The sequence below is a fragment of the Aspergillus welwitschiae genome (assembly GCF_003344945.1).
Source record: "Aspergillus welwitschiae strain CBS 139.54b unplaced genomic scaffold BDQ94scaffold_1, whole genome shotgun sequence".
NCBI classification, from domain to species: domain Eukaryota; kingdom Fungi; phylum Ascomycota; class Eurotiomycetes; order Eurotiales; family Aspergillaceae; genus Aspergillus; species Aspergillus welwitschiae.
In genome coordinates this window covers 607,554-622,489 of record NW_020798695.1, presented here as the reverse complement: position 1 = coordinate 622,489, position 14,936 = coordinate 607,554, and the positions used below count along the sequence as shown (strand labels likewise).

General features: G+C 49.0%; 6 protein-coding genes across 6 annotated transcripts; 2 read left to right on the top strand and 4 right to left on the bottom strand.

Moving 5' to 3' along the window:
• Window positions 1-2,173: 2,173 nt before the first annotated feature.
• On the top strand, window positions 2,174-4,435 carry BDQ94DRAFT_132566 (WD40 repeat domain-containing protein). The gene is made up of 3 exons (XM_026764084.1): window positions 2,174-2,464; window positions 2,524-2,689; window positions 2,775-4,435. The coding sequence occupies exons 1-3, from the start codon at window positions 2,427-2,429 to the stop codon at window positions 3,900-3,902; spliced, it is 1,332 nt and encodes a 443-aa protein (XP_026632201.1). The 5' UTR covers window positions 2,174-2,426; the 3' UTR covers window positions 3,903-4,435.
• A 38-nt stretch (window positions 4,436-4,473) lies between these two features.
• On the bottom strand, window positions 4,474-4,818 carry BDQ94DRAFT_132564 (uncharacterized protein). Its single transcript, XM_026764083.1, has one exon. The coding sequence runs from the start codon at window positions 4,681-4,683 to the stop codon at window positions 4,483-4,485; it is 201 nt and encodes a 66-aa protein (XP_026632200.1). The 5' UTR covers window positions 4,684-4,818; the 3' UTR covers window positions 4,474-4,482.
• Window positions 4,819-4,936: 118 nt separating this feature from the next.
• sxa2 (putative pheromone processing carboxypeptidase (Sxa2)) lies at window positions 4,937-7,125 on the bottom strand. The gene is made up of 4 exons (XM_026764082.1): window positions 6,873-7,125; window positions 6,537-6,819; window positions 6,240-6,466; window positions 4,937-6,178 (listed from the first exon to the last, which is right to left on the bottom strand). The coding sequence occupies exons 1-4, from the start codon at window positions 7,069-7,071 to the stop codon at window positions 5,292-5,294; spliced, it is 1,596 nt and encodes a 531-aa protein (XP_026632199.1). The 5' UTR covers window positions 7,072-7,125; the 3' UTR covers window positions 4,937-5,291.
• On the bottom strand, window positions 7,126-7,467 carry BDQ94DRAFT_132561 (uncharacterized protein). Its single transcript, XM_026764081.1, has one exon. The coding sequence runs from the start codon at window positions 7,366-7,368 to the stop codon at window positions 7,150-7,152; it is 219 nt and encodes a 72-aa protein (XP_026632198.1). The 5' UTR covers window positions 7,369-7,467; the 3' UTR covers window positions 7,126-7,149.
• Window positions 7,468-8,698: 1,231 nt separating this feature from the next.
• On the bottom strand, window positions 8,699-11,302 carry BDQ94DRAFT_164939 (P-loop containing nucleoside triphosphate hydrolase protein; the record flags this gene model as incomplete). Its single annotated transcript, XM_026770157.1, has 7 exons — window positions 8,699-9,213; window positions 9,281-9,484; window positions 9,542-9,574; window positions 9,650-9,832; window positions 9,888-10,134; window positions 10,448-10,820; window positions 10,869-11,302. 7 exons carry the CDS (start codon window positions 11,300-11,302, stop codon window positions 8,699-8,701), a joined length of 1,989 nt encoding a protein of 662 aa, XP_026632197.1.
• A 1,290-nt stretch (window positions 11,303-12,592) lies between these two features.
• BDQ94DRAFT_164938 (uncharacterized protein) lies at window positions 12,593-14,664 on the top strand (the record flags this gene model as incomplete). The annotated part of the gene is made up of 4 exons (XM_026770156.1): window positions 12,593-12,687; window positions 12,762-12,887; window positions 12,960-13,308; window positions 13,369-14,664. 4 exons carry the CDS (start codon window positions 12,593-12,595, stop codon window positions 14,662-14,664), a joined length of 1,866 nt encoding a protein of 621 aa, XP_026632196.1.
• Window positions 14,665-14,936: the final 272 nt, after the last annotated feature.

Genomic DNA, 14,936 nt, shown 5'->3' with positions numbered 1-14,936 from the left:
CCTCGGGAGGTGCCAGATTGTCCAAGCAATAAGACAGCTGGCTGGCATTCATCTCCGCAACGTGCGTTGGTTGATCCCAACGCAAGGGAGGCTCTCCATGGTGCCGGCTGAGGCGCATGGTCAGAATTTGGGGTAATGATGCCATCCGAAGAAGCTTAACTCGTCGTCATCAGTAAACATATCCTCTAAACGGCTCAGGACAGTGTGTACACATAGAACAAGTCCTTCCGAGACTAGGATTTCCTCACATGAGCACAATCAAGTCGGTCCACGTGCCAGATTCGCCCGATATTCTTCTACGTCATCGCCATAACTTCTGTAAGACACTAATCCCAACTTGGAATAGTTCAAAGTTACCTGACAACGTCGGTACCGAGCAGAGAGATCTGACAATGTAGGATGCCATGGCCACTAAGGCACTCCGTTGGCGCAGTTGAAACCTGATTTGGTATGTGAGAATCCGCCCTCTTGGTTTCTGTCGAATGCGAAGCCACTTTCTCCCAAGTTTCAAGACCAGGGACTGGTGGACTGTGTCGTACCTATGATTGAAGGCCTGAAAATCTATGTTCAACAGACACGAGTATCTTACATCCGATCTACACTCTGGAGATGGTAACCGTAAGCCACGAGCGCAGCCGCACCTGAAAAATCTACCGGTCCAGCATGCATGTAGAAAACGTACTAGGAGTCGCCGACACGAGGCACCATGATGAAGTAGGTTTAGAGGCCCAAGACGACCAGCCTTTCCCAGACGGGAATGGCACGGCAGAGGCCTGAGCCTGAGGTCGCCAGTCCAGTCCCAGCAGGGATCATCGTTACACTGGTCCGTCATGACTTCCGCAACCGTTTCTCAGATACCCCGTTCCCCGGGTCGTCCAATCATTGCTCATAAAACAGGCCATAATTTCCTACAGACGGGCATCTCTAATGGGGCCACAGGCCACAAATGGCTTTTGCTCGGAGGCAGAGTGGTAGTAGTAATAGTCGTAGTCATGCAAATGGCTCCCTAATTTACCAACCGGGCCAACCACAGGCAGTTCTCTCTCGACAAAAGGGTGACCTGCTAGACCTGCTAAATGGGGGCCAAGACCAGCCTGTCGTAAAATACAGCCAACGGCTTGTCCATTCGCACACGGTTTCTCTGCCGTCAAAGTCCGCTCTGTATTGCCCTTTTGGTCATGGTTAGTTTTCGGACCATCTTGCTTTCCGCGGGAAGGTACGCCGGTGGTACCATCGCGCCATAAGCTGGAGGACTAGAGGGAAACCGTAGGCCAAGTTCATGCTTATGCTTCTGTCCTGGTTGCCTCGCTTCATGGATGGGCTGGACCATGGCATCTTCTCTACTACATCAGGATGTCCATTAAACAGATAGCAGCTGAGATCGAACCCCTCATTCTCCCGTTATCTCCGGCTGATGAATGTACCTCCAACACGACGGCACGGCGACAGACGATGGTTTAAGCACTGCATTCAACGGAAAAAGACGGGAAAGTTTCCAAACTAAGCGGACTGCAGACGAATTGAGTCGCTAATGAAGATCCAGTTCGTAGAGTTCCCATTCATGTATCAGTAGCTTATGGAGAAACTACCAAGGTGCGGAGATAGTGTACCGGGACAGTTTTTCTCTATCGGGACATATTATCCAACTTCATATCGAAATCTCTCGGCGCCACTTCCAACGCAATCCGGCAGAGGAAGCGAACGAGGACGTGCTCTTCGAATGGCTGTTCGTGGACTTATCCCCTCCGCTTCTTCACTCGGACGCAAAACGTTGGGACTTCCGTGAGCCATTTCTTTAGAAAACTAGCGGTTCTGTCACAACATTAGCGGGCTTGGAGCATTCAGATACTGATCAAAACAATGGCGCTGAGCAGCTGCGCGTTCTCCGCAAAGCCACGAGAGCTTCTGGACTTTAAGGAGGATTAGTTGACGTCAGTCGAACACTAACACCGGCCCTTGGGGCACGAGAGTACATTATCTCATCTTGCCACGAAGGATGGCGTGTCCGCAGCGATTTTCGCCGGTTCCAACTCGGGGGAAACGTTCTCCTGACCGACTGTGGTGTTTGTAGTTGGGGAGATAGATGATACCTTTGACACCGCCACAGATAGAGGTAATGAATGGCCTTCGGAACCGGAGAATTGAATAGTCCCGGCGGCTGTCGACACGTGATCGGCGACCGAGCATCGAGGGGCTGCGCAGTGCGCGCCTGAGCCTTTGGTGCGCGCTCCCTTTAAGGCCAATATGCCAAAACAATACTCCGCATCATAACTCTGATTACCTCCTGGCTATGTACTGCGCCACATGCCAATGTGGGGGGTAGACATCACATACTTTGAATTTCTCTGTCTATCTGGCAAACGTTCAGGTCCTCGTCCGACACCAGAGTCGCTCGTGTCGGTTCTCACAGTTCATACACCACCACCATGACCAAGATATTGACCTCCAGCCAAGCTGAGGAACTGTGAGTATATTTATGCCATGGCCTGCCGTACCTTGCTTGCGCGCTTATACGCAACCCAGGCATAAGTCGATAATCGCCTACCTCTCATCAATAAATGCCTCGCGGAGTTGTGAAGTGCTGCGGGAGGAACTCCAGGTGGACAGTAGTTTCGACGATGCGCTGTGCCGGAAATATGAGGGGCTATTAGAGAAGAAATGGACCGGAATTGCTCGGCTGCAGAAAAAGGTAGGTACATGTGCTTGACAGGGTCGGTCGTTTGGGGTGGTTCTTTCCTCGTCGCTGGAGAACTCAGTAACTAATCACCGTGTAGATCTTGGACTTAGAATCTAAACTCGCTGGGCTCCAAACCGAGCTTGACACTATATCACCTACAGCCCGTTCCACCGGGAAGGACCCGATAAACTGGCTTCCTACTTCTTCCCGACACACATTCGAGTCGCACCGAGATGCTGTCACATGCGTCGCATTCCATCCTGTCTTCACCTCTCTCGCCTCCGGTTCCGAGGACTGCACAATCAAAATATGGGATTGGGAACTCGGCGAACTAGAGCGGACACTCAAGGGCCATATGAGGCCGGTCTCCGATCTCGATTTTGGCGGTCAGAAAGGACATACCATACTAGCATCATGTTCGAGTGATCTCCAGATCAAACTGTGGGACCCGAACAAGGATTATGCCAATGTTCGGACTCTTTCTGGGCATGACCATTCAGTTTCGGCTGTGCGCTTTTTGCGACAGACAGATAACATTCTTATTTCGGCTAGTCGGGATGCGACAATTCGGATATGGGATGTGTCAACCGGATACTGTGTCAAGGTGATCGACTCGCAGGGCTCCTGGATCAACGACGTATCGCCTTCTTTCGATGGAAAGTGGCTGGTCACAGGAGGCCGTGATCAAGCCGCGATGGTTTGGGAAGTCGCATCAGCCAAATCGGTTGCGTCATTAATAGGCCACGAGAATTTCATCGAGTGCTGCGTATTTGCGCCTCCCTCAAGCTATAAGCACTTGGCCGCTATTGCGGGACTAAAGACAGCACCACCTGCGAGTAGCTCCTCCGAATTCATTGCGACGGGAGCTCGTGATAAGACGATCAAGCTCTGGGAATCCCGGGGCCGATTGATCAAGACATTAGTTGGGCACGACAACTGGGTACGAGGCCTATTATTCCATCCTGGCGGGAAGTATTTAATCAGTGTGGCGGACGACAAAACAATACGTTGCTGGGATCTGTCTCAAGGAGGAAGACTGGTGAAGACGATCAACGCCCACGGGCATTTTGTTAGTTGCATTCGTTGGGGCCCAGTACCTGTGAGCGATGTTCCAGTGGAGACTTCTGAATCGACTAAAAGTTCCAAGACGGACTCTGTCAAGCCTGGGTTTCAATGCGTCATTGCAACAGGGAGCGCCGATTCAAGTGTACGGATTTTCACGTAGTTTCAGAGGTAAATGATTGCATATATCCTAACCTTTTCAAAGACTAATACCAATACGAAGACTCAGATTCATGAAGCTCCCTCCTCCCATCCGCAAGACACATACACACTCACACCCTTGTAAATGCAATCCCAGGAGAAACCAACAAGCAAGCCCCGATATTCCGAGGTCGAGGTCGAGGTCTCCAGCCGCAGATCCCTTTTTCCTGTACACAAACAAACCCAAACACACTGCTGCTCATCGCGGCTCCCGACCAGGAGAATTGATTGATGAAATGATGAATGAGATTATGACTGAAGCTGAATCTGATACGCGCGTTGGTTGCCTAGAAATAACATGATGATGTCTGAAGTAGGAGAAGGAGAGGACCTTAGGAGAGGGAACCGGTTACACATCACAGGGTCATGTCTGGATCAGACATCAGACATGCAACATTCGCGAAGCAAAAAGCACAATGCAGCGCGACCTTTCCCACCACTCAGACCGAGATGGAGACGAGCAATCTCTTCACGCATCGCATCATGCATGTCTACTTTTTTTTTTTTTTTTTTTTCTCTTTTTTTGCATACCCCCTATTTATCTAAGATAGCAGGGCATCCACGTCCCTTGCTGCTTTCTTACTGTATGTGACTTTTTTCTTTTTTCTTTCGTTCCTGCCGGTTCCATCAGGGCATCTGTCTTCTCCCCTTGCAGGAAGCATTTCGTGGAATGGGAATTTCTCGCACCAAGGCGCACGGTCTAGACTACTTAGAGACTCTGCGGCTTTTCTGGTTGGCATCATCCTTACTATCTTGATTGTAAATAGATTCTCTATCTAGCTAGCTTTAGTGCCAATTGCTTACAGACATGCATTGTTGGCAAGGTGTATCTGATATAATCGCTTGCTCCGTCGTGTCCATTTCCTGTGTTACGGCATTAGTGGAGGATACTGAGTGACTGACTTGCTAAGTATTTACCGCTCGCTCGCTCTCTCTCCCTCTCTCTCTCTCTCTCTCTCTCTCTCTCGGACAATTGTTCATTTTCAGATCATATAAGTCAAATATCGTTTCTTGGGCAAGGCACATTGAGTTTAATGTACGATTGGACTGCAGCTTCAGGATTAAAACCCGAGTTAGCAGTCAAATAGCGTCATAAGTAGAAGTGCCGAGGGGTAGAGTGTGTTATGTTGTGCTTCAAATCAGCTACGTTATGCTTATTAGTTACAATTCTTCCGGTCTTCAGGTTGAAAAGATAGGGAAAGAGAGGGCAAGTAGGTCAGTACTCTACTGTGGATGTTACTTTAAGAAACTGCCAGTAAAAGCACTTCATGTACATTCGCATACAACGTATCTACAAATCATAACTTATGACTATCATCGTGACATCGTCCCCCCTGGTAGCTTACCCGCCTTACAGGGTATCCCGCCGACCAAGCAGCCACTCAAGGTGACGGTATGACACTCTGGGTTGGAATTGGGGCTGCATATGTCCGCTCTGGAAGGTCTCAGCCCACATGAGACCACGCTCATAGTGCTGGATGCCCATGACACCCTGACCACCTTGTGGGTCATAGCCGTTCTCAATGAACACTTCATTGTACATCAGGTCAGGGATGTCGATGTTGATGGGGGTGCTGGGGGCCGTGTCGAATCCAAGCTTTCCATTCCATGTCATGTTCTGGATCGAGAGAAGGGTGCCGTTGGTAAGGATGACCATGTCATAGTCACCGTTACCGATCAGAACTCGGTTGGTGCCTTCGATGACCTGCGGCAAGACATGCTCGATGGGGTTGGCCGAGTAGTCGCCCTCCTGCTCGGGACCGCCGTCGCCCCCGACAAAGACGCTCTCCACCGAGCACTCGGACCAGGTGATGTTAGGAGCGTGCATGGCACGCTTAACATCAGCGCGGTCAAAGTAGATGCTGGCGCCCGCAGGGAGATAGTCGACTTCGGTGGGGAATCCAAGAACGTCCCAGAGAATGGGGCACATCTCGTTAATTTCGTAGGGGTTGAAGCACGGGTTGGGATCCAGGACGGCGTTATTAACGATGTCATAAACATCACAGGTGGGATCGCTCCAGTTCATAGCCTTTGGTGGCTGGACACCGGATGCTGGGAAGACAAGATACTGGTCGATGAAATCCTTGTATCCACATTGCTCATGGATGCTCTCTAGTTCCGCCAAAAAGCTTGCATTGAAATTGAAGAGGGCATTGTTCTTCTGGACAAAGGGAACAACAGGTGCTTCCTCCTGCACGTAGTCAAACTGACCAATACAGGGATCATATGCCAGTGCACCTAGATAGTACAATTAGTACAGGCCCGAAATTGAAGATTACTTTGGTGAAGTATAACTCACCTTTCAGGTTGAAGTGTTCTGTATCATTCTGATCCAGGAAAGCAGCGGATATGTAAGGAACATAACGGCCCGCATAACTTTCTCCAGTAACATAGATCTTGAAGTTTTTGATCCCAAAGATCTGCTGCCAGTTCTTGAAGAACTTCACAAAGTCTTCAGCAATCTCCTCCTCGGACGTAGCCGTTGGGACTCCCAGAGAAAATCCCGTCCCCACAGGTTGATCAACCCTACCAAGAAAAAGGTTAGGTCAATACTTCCCGACAGATTCAACCAGCAGTCCAATAATATCGCACTTACCACAGAACATTGGTGAGATTCACCCACGAGTATGGGTTCTCAACAGGCTGGTAGGTTCCAGGCTGCCACACGAATCTACCATTCTCCTGGAGGAAGGCCTCAAGGGAACTGCAACCAGGGCCACCATTCAGCCAGATGGTGATCTCATCCACAGGCTCGCCAATAGTGGGTTGGAAGACAAAGAAAAGGGACCGTGACACGTTGCCCGTCTCAATAGGGACCAAGCCGGAATACATCTCGCCCAGATCGAAGTGAACATCAGGCAGGCTTTCCACGCGGTAAGCTGTCCGACGGAAGCAAATCAGCCATCGTTCAATATCGAACTGAGATACATACGCTTAGTCTTGTTGTTCAAGAACTGATAGTCCTCGACAGGGATCTTCAACGAGTGTTTCACGGCGTTAGCGGAACGCTTCGCGATGTTCATGGCGTCGCGAGCTTTTTGGCCAAATCGACCATGTTTAGCAGCCGAAGCATTATCCGTGCACAGCGAGACGGCTAGGACAGCCGTTGACAACAGACTGCGAAACAGCATACTGAAGGGCCTTTGGGGGAGGGGCCAGTGGACAGGCGTGCACGAACACCGAGCCTATCGATGGGGGTGCCGGGGGCTTTATATGCGGGTGCCAGTTCCATGCTGCCTAACGATGATGTAGTGCAGCGACGCTAAGACGACGTAGCACATGGAGGGAACCATATGATTGTCTGAGTACACTCTCAGAACCAGGCTTCTCAGCCACTGACACAAAGTAACTTGTCGGGAACTGGAGGGCGGGGAATAGCAACGCGGCAAGGTGATGGGACCTTGCAGAAACATCTCTGGCGGGGCCATGCGCGAATAGGATGCAACGAGGTAGCGAAGAGGTACCAATGAGAAGCTCGCGGGCAGCTATGGGAGAGGAGAACCAAGCATGATCCCAATGATGTTGCAGCGGCTGCCCTCGGAAAGAGGCCTCGTGGGAAGAGGAATGCGATGCTCATTTCCTAATGCGGGAATTCAAGCGGAAACTGCGGGCCTGTAGCGTGATGATAACGATTGTCGGTGACGATACCTTGAAGTCGTATCAGGTCAAGCTTCGGCATTCGCTAGTGATAAGAGGCATTAATCAGCCGATATCGTGATGAATGGAGCCCTGAACGCCTCCACTCGGTCTTGCTGGATGGCTGTGATACGATGGATGGTCCCGCCGATGTCTCAAGGTCTCGCGGAGTACGTCGGGGGTCCGAATGGCAATGGGCCCGAGTGCAGAACTGTGCAGTCCTGCAGAACGGTAGCGCGCGCAGCTATCCAATAATCCGATAATGCCGTTGTTATTTAGGCTGGTTTGCTTTTTATGTCGACTTATTGCCTGCCCATTAAGCTCGAGTTGTGTGCAAAATACTCCGGCCGGGAGTCTGCAGAGGGCCAGTTAAGACTTTTAGACGGGAATGGTCCGTGCGGGCTGCCGGGATCCGGGTAAGAGGGCGTTTAAAGACAAAGCCAGCCCCGATTTGTCTGTTGAATAGATAGCTTGAACCCGTCTGTAAAGATCATTCATATTATTTTTTTTTTTTCTGTGGGGAACATATCAGTTACATGTTGTTTAGTTTATCCACGGGTTTGCCATGATTTGTAGTAGAGTGGATTCCATTGCCGTGGTTCCTGTAGGAGCCGGCGGAGACCCACACAATCTGAACTCACACATACACACATGTAGATAAGCCCCCAAGCCAATTCTTCCAAGAAGATACTCTAGAGTAACATTGAAATATATCCACATTTTCTTGCTCCTTGAGATCGTCATATACCTATTGTCTACAGTCCTCATGCATCCGGATGCGCAAAAACTGGAGAATAAAGCGTGGGTGATTGGACTCGTTGCTGTGGTTCTCTCGCTTATGGCTATACTTACTGAGGAATAGATACACCGATTGACCTATTTACATTATAGTTCTAGATCAAAACTACTGGATAATGATTCATCAGAATATGTGCACTGTCTGATATAAGCTTCAATGGGTTTAGATTTCCTGAGCGTCGAAGGTGAACGTCCATCAGATCATACCAAACATGAAATGTTCTCCGTACGGTCAGACCAAAACAGGAAAAGGAACAGACTGATGGGTTGTCCATGTAAAAGCACATCCATGTAAGGAGACATACTCATGGCAAATGTCGCGTACTAGAAGGGGGCAGTTGCAGTTGCGGCACCATCCTGGGTAAAAGAATCGTTGCGTCCATAATAGATCTGAGCGCGTTTCTCTTCAGTATTATTCCTGATGCTGTCCATATATTTGCGGAACGACCGGTTCATTTCCATCACCTTCTTGAAATGGTCGCTCTCAACAGTGATCTCATCTCCCTCGTGGTAGTATTCGCTCCTACGCATATCGTATTCAGCCAAAGCAATGGCAGTCTGAAGGGCGTTCCGGATCTCGCGCCCATTCCAGTCCATCGCGCTCATCTCATTTCCCATGAGAAATTGAGCGCAGGCCGCGGTGACACGAATCTTGCCTCTCTGTTCCCCGTGAAGCTTATCGAGAAAGCTCTTCCAAATCTTTTTTCGCTTTTCAGGGTCAAGCTTTTCGAAGCCAATGATGACATGGACCCGAGAGATAAATGCTTCATCGATGTGGCCGACCCGATTGGTGGTCAGAAAGAGCAAGCCTTTGAAAAACTCCATCTTTCGGAGGAAAGCTTTCGAAAATGCAATCAGTGCCAGGTTATCAAATGTTTAATCGAGCAGTTATAAAGTTCAGCCTACCAGAAACTATTCCATTCCGGGCAATATCCTTGTGTTCGCGACGTTCGAGAAAAATGTCGGCCTCATCGAGGAGCAGAATTGCTCGCCATTTTTGGGCAAGTGCAAACCAACTCGTAAGATGAGTTTCGATTGATTCTTCCTTCGTGCCAAGGTCTGCTATTGTCAGACTAATCAAGGGACGACCGGTATTCATTGCAATTGATTCTGGATATTTGTCAGTATTATAATGATCATTTCGAAGGCCTTAGCGGGCTAACTCACCTACTGTATACGTCTTCCCGACTCCAGGGGGCCCTATAGTGTAGCTACAACATTAGCTGGGAAGGACATAATACAGCGTGAAGAACTGCTACCGAGCACATAACTGACCGTGAAGTAGCACCACGACACCTTCACCTTTATCCTTGATGAAGTCTGCGGACCAGGGATTTTGCGTTTTGATTTGACGATCTGACAGGGCTTTAATGATTTCAAGGTTTTCAGGTTTTATATTTGCATCCGGTATGGTAGCCGCCTTCTCCAGTTGCTCTGCATAGTCGACGTTCACAAGTTCTGCGAATCATGGTTAGCAAGATGCCCTCTTCCCTTATCCCAAAGATTATATTACCCCATGTTTTGGTCAACAATGCAAATGCAGCCATGACTGGGCATGCCATAAATAGGTGTTCATCGGATAGTAGTGATTTCGAACATTCGCTGGCATTCAAATCCAGCGGAAGCATCGGACTTATTGGGTTTGGATCATCTTCGACTTTTGCATTCTTGTCACTGCCCGGTCTCCAATCGAATGTCCAGTCACTTTCTGGAAACTCAACCTGGATATCACAGGGTCCGATTATAACGGGTCCATCATACTGTAAGCGATCAGTACCTTCGCCAGTTCAAATTGAATCAGAGATAAGTTACCTTTCTTTTCCCCTTATCCATGAACCTACCACTATATTTCATGTACTTATAGCCACTCCATATGATGTCTCGAACTAAGCCACCCCTTCGCTGAAATGCAGCCCGCCTTGTGCCATTATCCTGGCTGTCATGGAACTGGCATGGGAAGACGGGCAAAGTGGTCACAACCTTCTCACCGTCAAAAGCCTCTATAGATATCTGTCGAGGTGCACGACCAACAACATGTTGGTGAAAAGAACTGTCTTGAAACACAACGCTCACCATCCAGGCTTCCTCTACATCATCGGTCTTCTCTCGATACTGCACGCTTTCAATGATTCCACCAAGCCATATATCGTCGTTAAGGAAATAGCTCAGCATTCCCGGTTTCAGAAGATACCATATGTCTTCGAAGATCACTGTGGGGGTTTCTTTCAGTAGTCGTTTGTCAGCCGAAAATGCCACACGCTGGACTATTGGATCCAAGAAGTGTAGCAGCACGTTGAGGTGAAGGCACTTCTTCAAGAGATGAGCGACGGGGTTTGCGGCGATGCTGGTGTCTAATCGCTCCCTCAATTCTCTTAGCTCCCGGATGTGATGAATTAGCACCCTATAAGGCTCATGGACTGTCACCTCATCACCGACCAGGTTTTGACTGCAATTCATTAGCTTCCACGTCCCGTGCACTGTATTCAAGACCTACCTCGGGTAGTACATGACGACTTCTCGAATGGCGTCTAGGAGCGACAGCGAGTAGATGATCATTTTGGCCTTTTTCATGCGTTTAACCTTCATGAAATCCAGTGAAGGCGTTTCAGCCTCTTCTGGCATACCACCAGGAGGCAGCTCAACCTCGACATTTGTCACTATTTCAAACACACAGGATGGCTCCTCTGTGGGAGGGACCTGCTTGGGCTCTTTCACAACTTTAAGCTGCAGGGGGACATCGTGGGTCTCTTTGAAGTCCGCACCATCCCAGTTGTAGCAATCATAGGTATACTTGATGGGCTTGAACAGATCTTCCGATTGTTCGCTCTGCTCCGAACCGGGCAACGCTGCGCCATCTCCTGGTGTGGAACGTTTCGCACTGTCAACAACCTCACAAACGACCGAGGTTTCAACACCGGTATAAGCCATAGTAGAACAAACAGGGTTAGGTATCTGTGTAAGATAAGATAACTCTGAGCAGAAGTTGCTTATTGTGGTGACGGGTTTGGGGGTAGACAACGATAGATAACCTGATTCCAAAGCACTGGGTGCTCATTCGGGATCACTGTTCTGCAGAGAAATGCGATCTATTTGACGTACGATGCATCCAGGCCGTACTTTATGAAGCGGTACGTGCCCTGGCATTCAGATGATCAATTGACAAAAGAAAATATGTGACGATGTGGCCGTATCAAGGTCGGGAGACCGTCCTCCGAATAGCCTAAAGGAAGGAGAAGAGGCAGCGCCGCCATACTTGACGTGTCAGCTCGGACTCTGTCCACCAGATTGCCACTATCAGAGAGAGCAGCAGACACCCCAATCACCGATGGATGCCGATAGGCCTCTCCATATTGCTTTTTTGTTGGGTGCCCATAAATTAACCAAAAACTCATAGGTTAGGGAAATACAAATGAAATACGACAGGATATTCAAGAGCAATGATCAGATAAATTTCGTATATATTACCGTTATTTATTCGGAATGGCGGGTTTTGCGTCGGGGATCGAAACTCAACCTGCGATTTGGCGATGCCTGGATGTCGAGCTTGCTGCATCTTACTGCTCCACCTTTCAGCTCCCTGCAAGCTCGGATTGATTGATTCTGACATCTACTCCATGCACGGGTAAGGTTCATCCCGTGCTTGATAACAATAAGCGTGTCATATAACTAACGTGTCATGCAGCGCTAACCAGAGTCACTCCGAGGAGCTTAGAGCTTACTTTAATGTCAGTGACTAACCATATCTATCAGTCCTCACACCGGCGCATAAACGAGTCCAGATCCGGGGGCTCCGAATTCAGACATGTGGGAGCCTTTGATTGGCTTTAGTGACTGTTATGAACCTTAAACATGGCTGCAAGTGTAGCCTTAGAATGACGAGAATACTTTACATTCAGCTAGTGCCTCATCGGGAATCGGGGATCGGGGAGCATGCCTCGCACCAGTGGGGAAATGATACCGTACGGCTGAGAAACACCCAAAAGCGAGAATATTGCTTTTAGCCAGTGGTGTCTAGTAAGCATGCTCCGTGAGCGGAAATTGCGTATCAGAATGGGCACCAAGCGAGTCTGCGCCCCAACAAGCTGACAATCTGTCTGGCCAGGTGAGCCCGTCTGTCATATCCATCTCTTCTGCTATCTGACTTGCCCATGACCTAGCTCAGTATATCTTCTGAGACCCAGGCATCGGATTTCATCGTCAACATCTTCCTATGTTACCATGCATCACATCAGGCGTAGAGCAGGCGAGGCCATAACACATGTCCGACAGTTCAGTTCCAAAGTCAAGAATGAACAACCCGAGGAGCCGTGGGTGTGAGTGACCAAACCCGGATCGAAAATCCTGCGTCTTGGGGGGAACGAGGACATGCTGATAGATAGCCCGACAGGAAAAGCCTTGATGAGCATGTAAAGTGGGAGGTTAAGGAGGAGAGTGAGGGAGGGAGGCTGTTCAGTGAATCCACTGACCAGACAATACGCTTATATCGGGATGGGTCACTGTCCAAATCCGCTTTGTAAGGGAACACTCGCACGCTCCCTTTCCAGTGCCGCCTCCTGACTCTCATATGATCTGGCCTCGACTTAAGACCCTCTTCGTCCATCGCATTTGCTGAATCTGACGAACTCAAACTCATAACAAAGGAGCTCGAAGGGACGTGGAAGAAGGCAATCGAAGATCTTATCAAGAAGCGGGGGGATGATAGTAACAACCTCGCTGAACTCATCAACGATCCCACTCCAGAAAGACTTGAGGCGATTGTGCGCACAGCACAAAATGAAATGGAGGCAAAGACGCATACAAAAGGGGGTAGGGTGAAAGGATGGTTCAGTAAAGTGGCCGGACGAATTGACAACCATAAGTACCTCCTTGATATGCTTCCTTCCGGCGATAAGTACACCTCAGTCTTGATCGGGGGCTTAACTGCCTGTTTTAAGGTCTTAGATTAACCCTCCTTGTTGAGCCTGCACACTGCGAGACTGACACTCCTAATCAAGGCTACACTGGAGCACGCAGCAATTGCAGAGTTAATCTCCGACTGCCTTGAAAAGCTCTCTGACAAGACCTACAAGCTAGTTAGAGCTATCCGAAAGTCGAATCGGAACGAGTACATTAGAACCCATATTGTGAAGTTCTATAAGACGTTATTTGGGCTCTTGATTTCGATACTCGAGCACTGGTTTCTCTCACGAACTCAGCGCTGCAAGAATAGTTTCGGGAGCAGTTTCCAGAATCAGCTCCAATGCTCGATGAACGATCTTGACTATCATGTGAAGGAACTGAGTGACGAGAATACCACCATAATGATAGAAGAAGCGCATCATATGTTGGGTCGTTTGGCTCAGGCATTTCTCGCTGGCGGGTATAGTGATTCATGGCCGACTGTCACCAACGCCAGTAATCAATATAGGAAGTCTGGTCAAATTCCTGCCGCTTCACATGCCATTCTTGGTCTGCCTCATATTTCTGAATCTAATTCAGCAGCAAGCGTGGCATCAGACATACAGGATGAACAAAACGACCAATACTGGACCACTCAGACCATCTTGGAAGGTACAGCGTGGATGAAAGAATATGTCTGTTTCAAGAGAGAGGAGAGCCTGCTTGAGGAAAGCCGCTACGGATCCACAAACCCCCAGGTATACTCTCGTCTAGTGCAATGGACTCAATCGGTGTCATCTCAGGTGCTATGGCTTGAAGGCCCGGCAACAATGGGTGACACGACCCCAAACACACTAATCTCAGCGCGCATCGTCGAAACATTCGGAAGGCTTCACGTTCCTATCGTTTCGTTTTTCTGTCACTACGACCCCGAACACTACAGGACATTCTCCCGTCCAGAAGAGCTCTTGAAGATGGTGTACTCTTTGACATCTCAAATGTTAGCTTTTATCCCAAAAGACCTATCCTCTGTCTGGGATTCTGAAGATTTGCCGGATCTCTCGCCCGCTCGAATTCGCCGCCTTACTACGGATCCTAACTCGCTGCCCGACGCAATTGGTTTCTTGAAGGATATAATTCTCTTGGGACCACCGGTCTTAGCCTGCTGTGTTGACGGACTCCAACTCTTAGATTGTCCGGAACAGTCCCGTTGGTACCAAGATTGTTTGAAGTCCTTCATTGAAGTTATAGGAACGACGAAACCCCCTCAGCCGCGCATAATGAAGGTATGGCTCTCCACTGACGGATACAGCCAGGCCCTCCAGGCTGCCGTTAACGCCGGCTGGATTGAAGCCGATATTACAAACAGCGAGGACGACACAGAGCCTCTCGAGATAGAGCAATGGATGTAGCCGGGTGTATTCAGTCCTTTCTTTTGTACCCTTATCACACACATTGAACACAATCCGGCTAGTAAGAGCCCTTAGTGGATATAGTGTTGATGGAGTCGGAGCAGCTTTCTTCGGTTAAGCAATATTACACAGACCTTGTGGGTCAAGCCATACTCACTTTGCGACAGAGGGTGGTAGATAACTACTCCGTACACTGATCCAGTAAAGAGAAAGCAAAGAAGAAAATATAGGAAAAAAAAAAAAAAAAAAAAAAAAAAAAAAAAAAAAAAAAA